At 38.0% G+C, this 13974-nt stretch overlaps 1 protein-coding gene across 2 annotated transcripts in view; it reads left to right on the top strand.

Annotated features, from left to right (window-relative positions):
- Positions 1-13974, top strand: part of dis3 (DIS3 exosome endoribonuclease and 3'-5' exoribonuclease) — a 38304-nt gene that overhangs the window by 1014 nt on the left and 23316 nt on the right. The window contains exons 1-13 of one of the 2 annotated variants that reach the window (XM_062059286.1): positions 4073-4111; positions 4184-4261; positions 4329-4374; positions 4441-4514; positions 4586-4753; positions 4828-4989; positions 5993-6106; positions 6184-6321; positions 6385-6531; positions 6601-6717; positions 11599-11700; positions 11796-11860; positions 11942-12026. In XM_062059286.1, coding sequence (XP_061915270.1) covers positions 4259-4261; positions 4329-4374; positions 4441-4514; positions 4586-4753; positions 4828-4989; positions 5993-6106; positions 6184-6321; positions 6385-6531; positions 6601-6717; positions 11599-11700; positions 11796-11860; positions 11942-12026 — 1221 coding nt within the window. In that variant the 5' untranslated portion in view covers positions 4073-4111; positions 4184-4258. Of the gene's footprint in view, positions 1-3953; positions 4112-4183; positions 4375-4440; positions 4515-4585; positions 4754-4827; positions 4990-5992; positions 6107-6183; positions 6322-6384; positions 6532-6600; positions 6718-11598; positions 11701-11795; positions 11861-11941; positions 12027-13974 lie in introns of those variants that run through there. The other variant, XM_062059284.1, reaches the window with a different exon arrangement.

Below are 13974 nucleotides of genomic sequence, written 5' to 3' on the forward strand. Positions count from 1 at the left end.
CCAGCAACATTCAGAAGTGCAATAAACAGAGCAATTGAGAGGAGACACAAACACCACACACAACAAACCAAAAGTAGTGAAACAAAAATGAATATTATCAACAACAGTATCAATATTAGTTACAATTTCAACATAGCAGTGATTAAAAATCCCTCATTGACATTATCATTAGACATCTATAAAAAAAAAGAACAATAGTGTCACAGTGGCTTACACTTGCATCGCATCTTATAAGCTTGACAACACACTGTGTCCAATATTTTCACAAAGATAAAATAAGTCATATTTTTGGTTCATTTAATAGTTAAAACAAATGTACATTATTGCAATCAGTTGATGAAACATTGTCCTTTACAATAATAAAAGCTTTTTACAAAAATCTACTACTCTGCTTGCATGTCAGCAGACTGGGGTAGATCCTGCTGAAATCTATGTATTCCATGAATAGACAATCCTTTTGAATCTTGGCAAAAATCTTAGCCACACGATTATCAAATGTAATAGGAAAATTAATTCATACTGACCAAACTGGCTTCATGGAAGGTTAACAATCTACAGACAATACAAGGAAATTGTTTAATGTTATTTACTATGCTAGAAGTCTCCCTTATCCCACATCCTGCTGAAATCCTATGTATTGAATGAATAGAGAATCATTTTGAATTGAAAAAAAAATCGATTTTGAATCAAATCGTGACCCCAAGAATCGATATTGAATCGAATCGTGGGACACCCAAAGATTCATGGCCCTAATATATATATATGTATATATAATTCACTGAAATTCAAGTATTTCTTATATATATATACTGTATATATATATATATATATATATATATATATATATATATACATACATATACATACATACATATATATATAATATATATATATATATATATATATATATATATATATATATATATATATATATATATATATATATATATATATATATATATATATATATATATATATATATATATAAGCCAAGACACATTTTTTGCGTAGAAAAAATGCAGAGGCACACCAGCAGAAATCATAAAAAAACTCAGGTGACAGTAAAAAGTTGTCGCAATGGTTGGATAGGACTTTAAAGCATAACCAAGCATGCATCACTATAGCTCTTGTCTCAAAGTAGGTGTACTGTCACCACCTGTCACATCACACCCTAACTTAATTGGAGTTTATTGCTGTTTTCCTGTGTGTAGTGTTTTACTTCTTGTTTTGCGCTCCTATTTTGGTGGCTTTTTCTCTTTTTTTGGTGTTTTCCTGTAGCAGTTTCATGTCTTCCTTTGCGCGATATTTCCCGCATCTACTTTGTTTGAGCAATCAAGAATATTTCAGTTGTTTTTATCCTTCTTTGTGGGGACATTGTTGATTGTCATGTCATGTTCGGATGTACTTTGCTCCACAGTAAGTCTTTGCTGTCGTCCAGCATTCTGTTTTTGTTTACTTTGTAGCCAGTTCAGTTTTAGTTTTGTTCTGCGTAGCCTTCCCTAAGCTTCAATGCCTTTTCTTAGGGGCACTCACCTTTTGTTTATTTTTGGTTTAAGCATTAGATACCTTTTTACCTGCACACTGCCTCCCGCTGTTTCCGACATCTACAAAACAAATAGCTTGGATATGGAAGAGTATTACACGGTTACTCTGCCCAGCTCTAGACAGCACCGACACTCAACAACAACACATCATTTGCAGACTATAATTACTGGTTTGCCAAAAATATTTTTAACCCAAATTGGTGAAATTAGATTATCTCACGCGGCACAGTGGTTGAAAAAAGTCACTGCTCTATAAATCATGTCAGAAAAGGAGTAGGAAGAAGCAAAGCTTATTTAATCCTACCCCTTTCCAATTCAGAGTGTTTACATATACATACCATATTTTCCGCACTACAAGGCGCACCGGATTATAAGGCGCACCTTCAATGAATGGTATATTTCAAAACTTTGTTCATATATAAGGCGCACCGGATTATAAGGCGCACCTATGCATCCATTAGATGGAGCTGCGCTAAAGGGAATGTCAACAAAACAGTCAGATAGGTCAGTCAAACTTTATTAATAGATTACAAACCAGCATTCTGACAACTCTGTTCACTCCCAAAATGAATAAACAGCTGTTTTATTTTCCCCGAGGTAAAGTCAGTGACGTGGTGTTTTGTTTATCTTTTAACAACAACAAGGTACAACATGTAGTGCAACATATATATCATATAGTGGAGGGGATCTTTTCCCTGATTCAATAAACAGGTAAAAAACAGTGATACTGTTATGGTAAATCAAACGTTAGTGCAACCACAATATAGTAACACTCCAAATAGTGCAGAGCAATAACAATATATCAATAACTCAACATTGCTCAAACGTTAATGTCACACAACACAACACACAAAATAAACATGTAAAGCTCACTTTATGAAGTTATTCCTCATCCACAAATCCCTCAATTTCTTCTTCTTCAGTGTCCGAATTAAACAGTCGGGCGAATACGGCATCCAACATCGAAGTCGTCATTAATGGAGTCAGTCTGCTCTATTCCCGTGTTCTACTGCGTGACTGATCGTCTTAAGTTTAAACTCTGCGTCGTAAGCGTGTCTCTTAATAGGAGACATTTTGGGGTCTTTACATAAACAAACAAATGGAAATCAAAACGGCACGCCTCGCGCAGTCATATACCCCAGCATGCACCGCGCGCTTCTTCTTCTTCTACGGGGCGGCTGCTTACCGTAGAAGAAGAAGTTCTTCTTCTACCGTAAGCAGCCGCCCCCCCGGGGAAAATGAAGACGGGGGAAAATGAAGTCGGCGGCTGCTTACCGTAGTTGCGATTGATTGATTGATTGATTGAAACTTTTACCTGTTGGAGGCTCAATATTGGTCCATATATAAGGCGCACCGGATTATAAGGCGCACTGTCAGCTTTTTGACAAAATTGGAGCTTTTTAGGTGCGCCTTATAGTGCGGAAAATACAGTACGTTCATTTACTGACTTCTTTTTGTAGCACAATGACATTAGTGAATTCTTGTAATAGATAATAAAGTCATTAATGATAAACATACGAGATTAAAGGAATATCCCATTTTCAATAAGGTTGAATGTGTTTCTCATAATTCCTGTTCTTTGTAAGCACTATTCATTTGAACAACCTCTTAAAGTGGATCATATTAGTACATTGTTTAACTTCTTTACTTAATCCATTCCATCATTTAATTCCACATACTGATATACTGAAGGTTTTAAGTGTTGTACGTGCATACAAATGTTTTAAATTACATTTTCCTCTGAAGTTATATTTCTCCTATTTAGTTGAGAAGAATTGTTGTACATTCTTGACTAGCAGGTTATAGTTTGCTTTGTGCATAATTTTAGCTGTTTGCAATTTTACCAAATCCTTGAACTTCAATATTTTTGACTCAATAAATAAAGGATTTGTATGTTCTGTATATCCAACATTATGCATCAGTCTAATTGATCTTTTTTGTAACACAGTTAGTGAATGAAGCGCACATTTGTAATTATTTCCTCATATTTCTACACAATAACTTGTAGTGAGCAGTAGAGAACATGAAGTGATTTTTGGCCCAGGACGTTTTTTGCTTTGTTTATTATTGAAATGTTTCTTGCCACCTTATGTTGTATATTTTTTATATGAGATTTCCAGTTCATTTTATCATCTATTAATACTCCCAAAAATCTAGTTTATTTTACCCTTTCAATATCTACTCTGTCTATTTGTATTTGTGTATGATGCTGTTACCAAATAGCATTATTTTAGTTTTACTGAGATTCAAAGATAGTCTGTTTTTGTCAAACCATCTTTTTAATTTGTTCATTTCTTCGGTTATTATTTGTATTAGCTTCTGTGTGTTCTCTCCTGAAATTGTTGATACAACTCTTGTATTAGATGTGCAGTGGAAATTAAACTAATGCGTTGTTTTGGTGTTCCACAGATTGATGTGCTGGAGGACCCTGTGATTCGCAACGTGATCATCCTCCAGACAGTACTACAGGAAGTACGCCACCGCAGTGCGCCAATCTATAAACGCTTGAAGGACCTCATAAATGAAAAAGAAAGATACTTCTACACCTTTACCAATGAACACCACAGGTAAAACGGTGCGATCGGTCTGCCTTTCCTCCTCCTGGATGATAGTTAACATTGTTTTTATGGTTGATACAGAGAAACATTCATCGAGCGCGAACCGGGGGAGAGCGCCAATGACAGGAATGACCGAGCAATCCGCGTGGCGACCAAATGGTACAGCCAGCACTTGAACAAGTCTGACGCCGATGGCCTTAATGTGGTACTCCTTACTAATGACCAGGGGAACAAGCAGAAGGCAGAAGAGAGCGGTCTGCTGGTGTACAAATGTAAGATAGCCCCTTGATTTTGTCTTAAAATGATGGACTCTGGTAAAGCAGCGTTTGTTAACACAGTTGAGGAGTACGTCAAAGGCTTGATAGCAAATCCTGAGCTGTTGGATCTCCTGGCGTTGACAAACGATGACAAGGTGAATAACACATGTGCATTATAGTCCTATTAGAAGTCTTTATTCTGATTCCTCTCGTCGTCCTGCCCCAGAATGACATCACCAGCCGTAAAGTGCTATTCCCAGAGCACTTCCCGCTATCCAGGATCCAGGCAGGCATCAAAAGCGGCTCCATTATCCAAGGGACCTTCAAGGCCAGCAGGGAAAACTACCTGGAGGCCTCAGTCTTTATCCAAAAAGATGGCGAAGACAGCACGGAGGTATGCCGTTTTTAGGGTTGAACACAATCTGGGGAAAGATTCTCTTTGCACACCTTGAAACATCGTGGTTGCAGGTCCTCATCCAGGGTCTCCAGAACCTCAATAGAGCCGTGCATAAAGATGTGGTGGCTGTGGAGCTGTTGCCTTGCAGCCAGTGGGTGGCGCCCTCTGCTGTTGTGCTGCAGGACGTGGGCTCTGCCAAGGATGACGGCGATGATGAAGAAGAGGAGGAAGCTGTGAGTGGAAGTACACTAGAGCAGTGTTTATCAACCTTTTTTTTTTGAGCCAATGCACATTTTTTTCATTGAAAAAATGCGGCGGCACACCACCAGCAGAAAACATTAAAAAACTCAGCAGCCGATATTGACAGAAAAAAGTCATTCTTGCAAATGTTGGATATGAATTTCAAGCATAACCAAGCATGCATCACTATAGCTCTTGTCTCAAAGTACTGTCACCACCTGTCACATCACACACCCTGACTTATTTGGAGTTTTTTGGTGTTTTCTTGTGTGTAGTGTTTTAGTTCTCGTCTTGCGCTCCTATATTAGTGTCTTTTCCTGTTTTGTTGGTATTTTCCTGTAGCAGTTTCATGTCTTCCTTGAATGCTATTCCCCGCACCTGCTTTGTTTTAGCAATCAAGACTATTTAAGTTGTTTTTATCCTTCTTTGTGTGGACATTGTTGATTGTCATGTCATGTAAGGATGTACTTTGTGGACGCCGTCTGTGCTCCACACGCTGTAAGTCCTTGCTGTCGTCCAGCATTCTGTTTTTGTTTACTTTGCAGCCAGTTCAGTTTTAGTTTCGCTTTGCACTGCCTTCCCTAAGCTTCAATGCCTTTTCTTAGGTGCACTCACCTTTTGTTTATTTTTGGTTTAAGCATTAGATACTTTTTTACCTGCACTCTGCCTCCCGCTGTCGTCTGCATATTGTGATCAAGACAAACCATGTTTCCGACATCTACAAAGCAATTAGCTACCTGCCGCCACCTACTCATATGGAAGAGTATTACATGGTTACTCTGCCGAGCTCGAGACAGCACCTATACTCAACAACAGATTATAATTACTAGTTTGCAAAAAATATTTTTAACCCATGTAGGTGAAATGACATCATCTCCCACAGCACACCAGACTGTAGATTAAAAAACACTGCACTAGAGAAGCAGTGTGGTGATGGACATATCTATTAAGTAAAGCTGCAGAAATACTAAATGCAAATATGAAATGTGTGAACAGCTGGGAAGTTCAGAAGATGTGGTCGACAAGAAGCTCACGGGCAAAATAGTGGGCATCATCAAGAGGAGTTGGAGACCTTTCTGTGGCATGCTCAATGTCTCCCAAATTAAAGAGGTAATGCTCCACAGATCTCAAAGGCTACAGTATCTCTAGGTCTTTGTTGATGTGATGTTATGTTCCCTTCCATCCAGTCCACACGCCACATTTTCACACCAGCAGACCGCCGCGTTCCACGTGTTCGCATCGTAACACGCCAGTCGTCCACGTTGGCAGGCCAGAGGATCCTGGTGGCCATCGACGGCTGGCCCAAGGACTCCAGATATCCAAACGTGAGCTCCGTTTCTCCCTCTTTGATCGTGGACAATGGGTTAACACCTCTATCCTTTCATTAGGGTCACTTTGTCCGTAGCCTGGGCCCCGCCGGGGAGAAGGACACAGAGGAGGAAGTCCTCCTGCTGGAGCACGACGTTCCTCATCAGGCCTTCTCTAAAGCCGTGCTCAGTTTTCTCCCCAAAATGCCATGGTGCATCAAACCGGAGGTACTTTGTTCCCAGAGGAGTTGAACTGGGGGAGAAGTGAAGTTTACAAGGGTCTTTGTCTGCCTACAGGACATGGTGGTGAGGGAGGACTTGAGACATCTGACCGTGTGCAGCGTGGATCCTCCAGGATGTACAGACATTGATGATGCTCTGCACTGCAGAGAGCTGGGCAATGGAAACTTTGAGGTACACATCTTGTACACACCTTTTGTAGATGTTGTAATTAGAGATGTCCGATAATATCGGTCTGCCGATAATATCGGTCTGCCGATAAATGCGTTAAAATGTAACATCGTTTTTTTTATTATCAGTATCGTTTTTGTTTTTTTAAAACATTTTTTTAAATTTTTATTTTATTTTATTTTTTTATTAAATCCACATAGAAAACACAAGATACACTTACAATTAGTGCACCAACCCAAAAAACCTCCCTCCCCCATTTACACTCATTCACACAAAAGGGTTGTTTCTTTCTATTATTAATATTCTGCTTCCTACATTATATATCAATATATATCAATACAGTCTGCAAGGGATACAGTCCGTAAGCACACATGATTGTGCGTGCTGCTGGTCCACTAATAATATTAACCTTTAACAGTTAATTTGACAAATTTTCATTAATTACTAGTTTCTATGTAACTGTTTTTATATTGTTTTACTTTCTTTTTTATTCAAGAAAATGTTTTTAATTTATTTATCTTATTTTATTTGATTAATTTTTTTAAAAAGTACCTTATCTTCACCATACCTGGTTGTCCAAATTAGGCTTAATAATGTGTTAATTCCACGACTGTATATATCGGTTGATATCGGTATCGGTTGATATCGGTATCGGTAATTAAAGAGTTGGACAATATCGGATATCGGCAAAAAGCCATTATCGGACATCCCTAGTTGTAATTATATCTGGGACGTTGGAAGCAGTAGATATTTCTAAAATGTGTAAATTCATTATATATAACAACGTTCAAGAAAGTAGCTTGTTTGACTACCTGGTCACGCATGACCAAGTATTTAGCACGACTTAGCAGCAACATAACCAATGTAGGTAAACAAGCTGCTGAAATAGCATTAATAGCACCGATATGATGAGTACATTATTAACTCAAGACTTTCACGCCCACAGCGACACATTAAAGCGCTTAAGAAGTTGAATAAGCCACAGGATATTTCGCTACCTTTTGTGTCGTGACGTCAGACTAAACACCGGCTCAAAAACCTGGTGAGGAAACAATCACCCAGAGCCTCAACAAAGAATGTATGCCTGATAGAAAACACTCGAACGTAAAGTAAGGATCCATTCTTGCAAAATGCGCTAGCTTGATGTTAATTTACATTGGCTTTTCCATATAAAAGTTACTGATTAGCATTAGCGATTTTTACATGACAATTTCAACATCTCCAAATTTGGTAATAAAAACTACAACTAGGATGCACGTTACAATCAAACAGCTGGTCTGTAGTAAGTACAATATAAACACTTTGTAGAGACTGGCACATTCAACTTAATGGCAAAGACTACTTCCAAGTTAGATTACATACTGTAGTGTAAACACTACTGCCATCTGATGTCTTGGAATTGCAACTGCATGCAAAGTCTACTATGTAATACTTGCAAATGAAACTCAGAAATGTAATAAAAAAGGAGATGAAACAACTGGACAGCATTGTTATTGCCAGCTCATGTTTAAATGTTACATAAAGTACATTTAATTATAAAACAATCAACATTTATTAGCAAACACAAAAGTACAGAAAAGTGATACCATCGAGTATCCGTATCGATTCCCAGGTACAGAGAATTGTATCCTTCATTTAAAATGTGAAAAGTACCCATCCTTACGCTAGATAATTATCATTGAAAGTGTGCGATACTGAGAATTTTGGTATCGATCCAATAAAGTAATTACAGGGCTAGTATCACCGATACCAATACTGATACTTTCTTTTGCTCGAAACATCATAGTCAAATAGGTTTGTGAATATTTCTCCAGTTAGTTGATTATGATAAAACACAGATATTTTATGCAAAAAAAACCTGCTTTATCAACTAAATACAACAATATAAAATAATGAAATACTATAAAAATCATAAAATAATTCCCTTTTAATGATCAATTACACACAATGTATGTCTGCTCTTGAACTAGTCTGTGCTGAAAACGCAATTTTGTTGTATGTTTTAAGTGCAATGACAATAAAGTGCTATACTATACTCTTAAGACTATCGATACTTGGATCGATTGATGATGCCTCAACTGCTGCTACTGGCATGGAGGTTACCTACAGCCACAGATGCTAATACCAATGTTTTTTAACCTGGCGCTAATTGGAGACCCAGGCAGAAATAAGCTTATGTAGTTAATTTTACAGTAGGTTTTTTGGATTGTTTATGGCAGGGGTATCCAAACAACGGCCCGTGGGCCAAATGCGGCCCACTGACGTCTTCCAATTGGCCCGTGAGACGTCATTAAATTATTAAGAAATCTTACCCGCAGAGAGATTGCATTCATTTAAAGGCCTACTGAAATGAATTTTTTTTATTTAAACGGGGATAGCAGATCTATTCTATGTGTCATACTTGATCATTTCGCGATATTGCCATATTTTTGCTGAAAGGATTTAGTATAGAACAACGACGATAAAGATTGCAACTTTTGGTATCTGATAAAAAAAAGGCTTGCACCTACCGGAAGTAGCGTGACGTAGTCAGTTGAACATATACGCAAAGTTCCCTATTGTTTACAATGATGGCCGCATGAAGTGAGAGAGATTCGGACCGAGAAAGCGACAATTTCCCCATTAATTTGAGCGAGGATGAAAGATTTGTGGATGAGTAAAGTGCAAGTGAAGGACTAGTGGGGAGTTGAAGCTATTCAGATAGGGAAGATGCTGTGAGAGCCGGGGGTGACCTGATATTCAGCTGGGAATGACTACAACAGTAAATAAACACAAGACATATATATACTCTATTAGCCACAACACAACCAGGCTTATATTTAATATGCCACAAATTAATCCTGCATAAAAACACCTGCGTGTTTGTTATGCTAGCTCCTAGCTCCTCTGCTAGCTCCTAGCTCCATAGAACACGCCAATACAATTCAAACACCTGATCAACACACACAATCACTCAGCCCAAAAGACCGTTTACCTAACCCAAGGTTCATAAAGCTTATATATTTTTAAAAAGTTACGTACGTGACGCGCACATACGGTCAAGTTATCGAATGTTTAGCAGCCAAGGCTGCATACTCACGGTACCTGATATTCAGCTGGGAATGACTACAACAGTAAATAAACACAAGACATATATATACTCTATTAGCCACAACACAACCAGGCTTATATTTAATATGCCACAAATTAATCCTGCATAATAACACCTGCGTGTTTGTTATGCTAGCTCCTAGCTCCTCTGCTAGCTCCTAGCTCCATAGAACACGCCAATACAATTCAAACACCCGATCAACACACACAATCACTCAGCCCAAAAGACCGTTCACCTAACCCAAGGTTCATAAAGCTTATATATTTTTAAAAAGTTACGTACGTGACGCGCACTTACGGTACGGTACGTGTTATGCTAGCTCCTAGCTCCTCTGCTAGCTCCTAGCTCCATAGAACACGCCAATACAATTCAAACACATGATCAACACACACAATCACTCAGCCCAAAAGACCGTTCACCTAACCCAAGGTTCATAAAGCTTATATATTTTAAAAAAGTTACGTACATACGCAAAAAAAAGCCAAAGCTGCATACTCACAGTAGCACGTCTGCGTCTTTGTCATCCAAATCAAAGTAATCCTGGTAAGAGTCTGTGTTGTCCCAGTTCTCTACAGGCGTCTGTGTATCCAAATCAAAAGTCCTCCTGGTTAGAGTCTCTGTTATCCGAGTTCTTCCATCTTGACTGCATCTTTCGGGAATGTAAACAAAGAAGCGCCGGCTGTGTACTGTTGTGGCTGACTACGTTCGAAAAATACGTCCATTTCGCACCGACAACTTTCTTCTTTGCTTGCTTGGCTTCCTTCTCCATAATGCAATGAACATGATTGAAACAGATTCACGAACACAGATGTCCAGAATACTGTGGAATTATGAAATGAAAACAGAGCTTTTTCGTACCGGCTTCAATGTGGAAGGCATACCCGTGTTCGTCGGGCTACGTCACGCGCATACGTCATCCTCAGAGGCGTTTCGAACCGGAAGTTTAGCGGCAAATTTAAAATGTCACTTTATAAGTTAACCCGGCCGTATTGGCATGTGTTATAATGTTAAGATTTCATCATTGATATATAAACTATCAGACTGCGTGGTCGGTAGTAGTGGGTTTCAGTAGGCCTTTAAAAAGTCTTGACGACTTGGATGCTGCTATCCTGTTGCCATCTAGTGGACAACATGAGTTTTTCAGGTCAATTACCTTTTAATTAGGTCTTAAATGGACCTACGTAAACAACCTTTCCTAGTCATGGTGTAAAAAAAGAAAATAAATCCAACCATCTTGAAATGTCAACAGACATGGTCACTGAACTTTGTGGATATTATTTAAAAAAAATGTCCATTCACCCAAAAACATTTGTAAATTACACCCACATTACAAATCATGATGGGAAAATGCAAAACACTCTCCACACTTATCCATGTTTGGCGCATTTCAGCTGGTTGATAGGCTCCAGCGCCCCCCGCCACCCTGAAGGGAATAAGCGGTAGAAAATGGATGGATGGATGGATATTTCTGATTGATTATAATACTTTAAGGAGGTCGTCACGGAAGTAAACAAAGTGGGAGTCAAACTTTCACATACTCTTAATATCCAATTATACTAATTATGTATCCATTGTATTAAAATATATATACATATGTGTATATATGTATATATGTGTGTTTATTATATATATATATGAGTGTGTATATATGTATATTTTAAATATATATATATATACATATATATATTTATATATATATTTTTTAAAAATATATATATATTTATTTATTTATTTATATATATATAGTTACTTTACTTTGGTTGATGGCATATGTAATGTGTGGTGTTCTGTAGGTGGGAGTCCACATCGCAGATGTCAGTCACTTCATCAGACCTGGAAACGCTCTGGACAAAGAAGCCGCCTGCCGAGGAACAACCGTTTACCTCTGTGGCAAGGTGTCACAAAATCTTTACTGCACTAAATATTTATAGACTATGAAGAAGGTTTATGTATGAATATTAAATGGCTGGTCATGCATGTGTCCCAACAGAGGATTGATATGGTTCCTGAGCTGCTGAGCTCCAATCTTTGTTCCCTGCGCTCCAACGTGGAGAGGTGAGGACCACATATACTCACACTATGGCCTTCAATATTCCACGCTGTAATATTTACCTTTATATCCTGCCATTTTGCAAGGCTGGCTTTCTCGTGCATCTGGGAGATAAACCAAGAGGCGCAAATTGTTAAAACACGCTTCACAAAAAGCGTCATCAACTCAAAGGTATGCAACACATATTTTTCAAAGAAATGAAATTCCCTCTAGAGCAGCGGTGTCAAACTCATTTTAGCTCAATGGCCGCACGGAGGAAAATCTATTCCCACGGGTAAAATCATGGCATGAAAACTTAAAAATAAAGAAAACTTTAGTTTGTTTTCTTTGTCTTACTTTGGCCCAAAATACAACAAGCACATTCTGAAAATGCACATATTACAAATAATCCTCTTGGCAAAACGCTTCAAGTTAATTGAAAATTCTGAGGAAAAATTGGAAGATCATGAGGAACTCAATAAACTTAGACTTTGTCTGTGTTTTTACAAAGCCATTAAACCTGTTTAGGATTCTCATGTTGGCAGTTCACCATTAAAACGTGATTGGAAAAACAACAGTGTTTCCTCATCCTCATCATTCAAATATTACAATCATAATATAAACAAAACCATTTTAAAAATGACACCATAGCCGAAATCAAGGAAACATAACTACAAACTTAACAAATGTGAACATGGTAGATTTAAACATAAAATAATCCAAAACAAATAAATAAACACATTTTTACAATGGAGTTCAGGGTGGGCATCGTGCATTCAACCAATTGCAAGCGCTGCATGGAACTAAAATGCACAAAAAAGATGATGGTCAAATTGACTTACGGTAAGTCTTTGCATCCTACCATTTAGTTGTTTTATCTGTTGAGTGGATCATTTACATCTGGCGCCAGCCACAACAGGAGCAGCTGATTGCTTGCGCCTGCGCTGATTGGAGTAGCAGCAGTCAATCCAGAGGGTCAGCTGACACGTGGCTTACACTTGAATTGCTATCGCAACATCCAGCAGGCACATTTAGAACAGAAGTTTCTTTCACTTAAAAAATGCCGCTTATTTTTATATTTAGCAAACTGGTCTTGCGGGGCGGATGTTTGCGGGCCGCATGTTTGACACCCCTGCTCTAGAGATATGCATATTTGTTATGACTTTTTCCATCCTGCTCTTACTTCAATTTAACCTGTTTAATATAAATAAAGCTTGACTCGGGGAAAAACTGCAGAAAAAGTGGAACACAGACATTTCTCGACTATTGAGAGAAAATGAATATAATCCACTTATATTTTGGACAAATTCTATTTTGTACATAGAGTATATAGGCTACACATGTCTATAAGCCGCAGGTTTAAACATGACATATTTACACAGGCGCTCGTGGTGATTCACAAATTCAACGAACGACATACATACATACATACATACATACATACATACATACATACATACAGTCATCAAGCGCTATCTTCATCCTCCTCCTGCGCACTGACACGGCTGAAATCGTCTCCAAATGGCTTCGTCTGAAATTTCCCCAGCCTGGTTTTCACTTTCGCCTCCGAACTTGTGCTGTCTTCTTCACACGCAGCCTTCCAAAACCCGAAAACTCTTATTTCCTTTTTCGATAGCCAGGTCGATCGCCTTCCACTTGAAAGCTGCATCGTATGCATTTTGTTCTTATTCTCCACGATGACGGTGAGTGCATAGTGAGCTAAATGGCCGACTGAATGATTGCGTTTGATTTAATGTGAAACATTTTTTTTAGTCTGACGCAGTGCTTCTTAATTGTTTAGGTAGAAAAAAACTTTTGCGCTCCCCCTTACTCTGTGCTGTGACTATAAATAGTATAATTTGTCTATAGAATTGTTAGAAGTACACCTCTGCATAACATTGTATCCTTATAAACACTAATAAAGACAAAAAAGATGAAATAAATAGATCAAGTTACAACAAGGAATAACTTTAATACCACTGTGTGTTAATCTTTAAAGTGACATAAGTACATACATTTGTCTGAAATTTAAAAAAAAAATCCTTATTTTAACTATAAATAATTTTTTGACCGACTTCAACCATTTGATACTGAAAAATAAAATTAAATAAACTCAATGAGGAATTCAAATTGATCAGCA

Source organism: Entelurus aequoreus, linkage group LG09 (genome assembly GCF_033978785.1).
Source record: "Entelurus aequoreus isolate RoL-2023_Sb linkage group LG09, RoL_Eaeq_v1.1, whole genome shotgun sequence".
Classification (NCBI taxonomy): Eukaryota; Metazoa; Chordata; class Actinopteri; order Syngnathiformes; family Syngnathidae; genus Entelurus; species Entelurus aequoreus.